Source organism: Octopus bimaculoides, chromosome 14, assembly GCF_001194135.2.
Source record: "Octopus bimaculoides isolate UCB-OBI-ISO-001 chromosome 14, ASM119413v2, whole genome shotgun sequence".
Lineage (NCBI taxonomy): Eukaryota > Metazoa > Mollusca > Cephalopoda > Octopoda > Octopodidae > Octopus > Octopus bimaculoides.
In genome coordinates this window covers 6,063,490-6,066,389 of record NC_068994.1, presented here as the reverse complement: position 1 = coordinate 6,066,389, position 2,900 = coordinate 6,063,490, and the positions used below count along the sequence as shown (strand labels likewise).

The following is a 2,900-nucleotide window of genomic DNA, read 5'->3' as shown; positions in this document are numbered from 1 at the left end:
TGTGTGTGTGTGTGTGTGTGTGTGTGTGTGTGTATATGTTTGTGTGTCTGTGTCTGTCCCCCCAACTTCGCTTGACAACCGATCTTGGTGTGTTTACGTCCCCGTAACTTAGCAGTTCGGCAAAAGGAGACCGATAGAATAAGTACTAGGCTTACAAAGAATTAGTCCTGGGGTCGATTTGCTCGACTAAAGGCGATGCCCCCAGCTTGGCCGCAGTCAAATGACTGAAACAAGTAAAAGAGTAAAGTGAAAGTACGTGTGTGTGTGTGTGTGTGTGTTAGGTTCACACACTATCATTTTGAACACGGGAGGACACATTACAGAATGTAATCCTGGATATACAAAATAAATGGCTTGGTCATGGCTGGAATGCCTTTCATCTGAAGTAGGCCTGCTTGATTGAGGGGAGGGTGCTAAACAGCATCACATTACAACTTCACGTATCCATTTCAGCGAAACGCTTTGCATAATTATTTTGTTTCTACCCTCTACACCAGAGTTCTGCGACCTTTTTTTTCTACTTGTGGCACACTTACTCTTTTACTTGTTTCAGTCATTTGACTGTGGCCATGCTGGAGCACAGCCTTTTTAATCGAGCATATCGACCCTGGGACTTATTCTTTGTAAGCCTAGTACTTATTCTATCGGTCTTTTTTTGCCGAACCGCTAAGTGACGGGGACATAAACACACCAGCATCGGTTGTCAAGCAATGCTAGGAGGACAAACACAGACACACAAACGCACATACATACATATATATATATATATATATATATATAGATATATATATATATACACACATATATACGACAGCTTCTTTCAGTTTCCGTCTACCAAATCCACTCACAAGGCTTTGGTTGGCCTGAGGCTATAGAAGACACTTGCCCAAGATGCCAGGCAGTGGGACTGAACCCAGAATCATGTGGATGGTAAGCAAGCTACTTACCACACAGCCACTCCTGCGCCTATATACACTTTCCAAAATTCAGTGGCACACCTGAGTTAAAAATATAACTAAAAGTACAGGGAGGAAAAAATTATATTCAGGGTACATTGTGGCACATCGGTGTGCGACAGCATATCAGTTGCAATGAATTGCTTTACACAACCATCAACAAATTACACTCTCTGTCTGTCTGTTAAAAATGAATACAAGTAAAAGAAACTCAATCTTTGTCTTTGTTTGATCTTGTTGCAGAATTCGAAAAGGTTTTCCATATGAGGCAAGCATTGTGACCCGCATCCTGCCCGAGTTTCTGGCCGATTTCTTCCCACCTCAAGACATCATGAACAAAGTGATTGGCGAGTTCATTTCCAGCCAGCAGCCTCACCCACTGCTCATAGCAAAAGTAGTCTTTCGGGTATGTTAACCCTATCTAGCCAGCCATTGCTGTACCTTTTCTTTCTCTCTCTCTTTCTATCTCTCTCTCTCTCTCTCTCTCACCATGACCACTACTATCATTGTTCAGTGCCTGCATGGGTTGAACAAGTCTTCTCCAAGAAAAGTTAATGTTTCTAATGCAAACAATATATGATCCACCTCACCAACAAGAAATTTTTTTTAGAAATGCCAATTTAAACAAAACGCCAAGCAGAAATTGAAGTAGATGGTGAAAATGCTCTGGAATAATCATTTAGACATGTTTTTATTAAATGTTGTTGTTATTTTTGTTGAATAAAATTTATTGAAAAAAATACCGCAATAATTATGCACCAACCTAATAATAATAATGATAATAATAATAATGTTTCTGTTCCAATTTCAGGTATTTTATCATCTACACCAACAGAATCAACAAGTCCTTGTCCGTGATTGGGTTATGTTGTCTCTGTCAAATTTCACTCAAAGGACTCCTGTTGCCATGGCAGTGTGGAGTCTTACCTGTTTTTTCATCAGTGCCTCTACAAACCATTGGCTAAAAGCTCTGTATCCTTCATTTTGTCTGTGTGTCCTTATGAGTTGTTGCATTTATTGCCATTGTTGGTTTAGTCCAGTGGTTGCCAAAGTGGGCAGTACTGACCCCCTTGGGAGTGGTGGAAAGATCCAGGAGGGTGTTGAAGAAAAACGGGGTGACCAAAATGGGGCAATGGATGTAAAAAGAAAACAAAGAAAATAAGGGTTGATTAGGTAAAGATTTATTTGTGAAATACTGTTGTTTTGAATTTGCTGCAGAAAATGGTTTCTGTCTGTGATGGTGGGTGGTGGTGGTGGTAGCACTAGGGATGTGAACTTAGAACCAAGTGCCAGGAAGACGATGCTGGTAACGACCACGCTCAAATGGTGCTATTTACGTGCCACTGGCACGGAAGCCAGACAGCTGCTCTGGCAACGATCACGCTCGGACGGTGCTCTTAGCGCTCCACTGGTTACAGGTGCCAGACCTTTCCATTCTTCCCGAGCATTAAACTAATATACCTGCCTGTTGTTCCTACACCTATCTTCGTCTCTTGTTTTCTGTACATCTGAACTACCTATAAGTCTGTGTGTGTGTGTGTGTGTAAGCAAATTAACCAGATCAATATATGAAGTATATTAAATACATCAAACACAAAATATGTATACACATATATATGTATACACATAAAAAGGACCAACTTGCACAGAGTACAAACGACAGAGAAAATTAAAGGGGTGGAAGAAAGGTATTACAAGTCCAACAGCTGTTTCTGGGGGTCTGGCACTCTATAATGTTTGTTGATTCAGTCCATCAGAAAATGTGGCCGTGTGGATGCATTTAACATAGGATGAGACGCGCCTCTGTCTTCTAGGAAGAGATCTTATATTCCAGATCTTAATGCAGAGAAATTCAAAGATGGAATATATATATATATATATATGTGTGTGTATATATATATATATATATATATATATATATATATATATATTTATTTGTATACG

At 40.0% G+C, this 2,900-nt stretch overlaps 1 protein-coding gene across 1 annotated transcript in view; it reads left to right on the top strand.

Moving 5' to 3' along the window:
- The window catches only part of LOC106883334 (huntingtin), a 71,542-nt gene that overhangs the window by 67,683 nt on the left and 959 nt on the right, over positions 1–2,900 (top strand). Inside the window, exons 56-57 of the mRNA XM_052973011.1 lie at positions 1,200–1,362; positions 1,768–1,928. Of these exons, the coding sequence (XP_052828971.1) occupies positions 1,200–1,362; positions 1,768–1,928 (324 nt within the window). The remainder of the gene's footprint in view (positions 1–1,199; positions 1,363–1,767; positions 1,929–2,900) is intronic.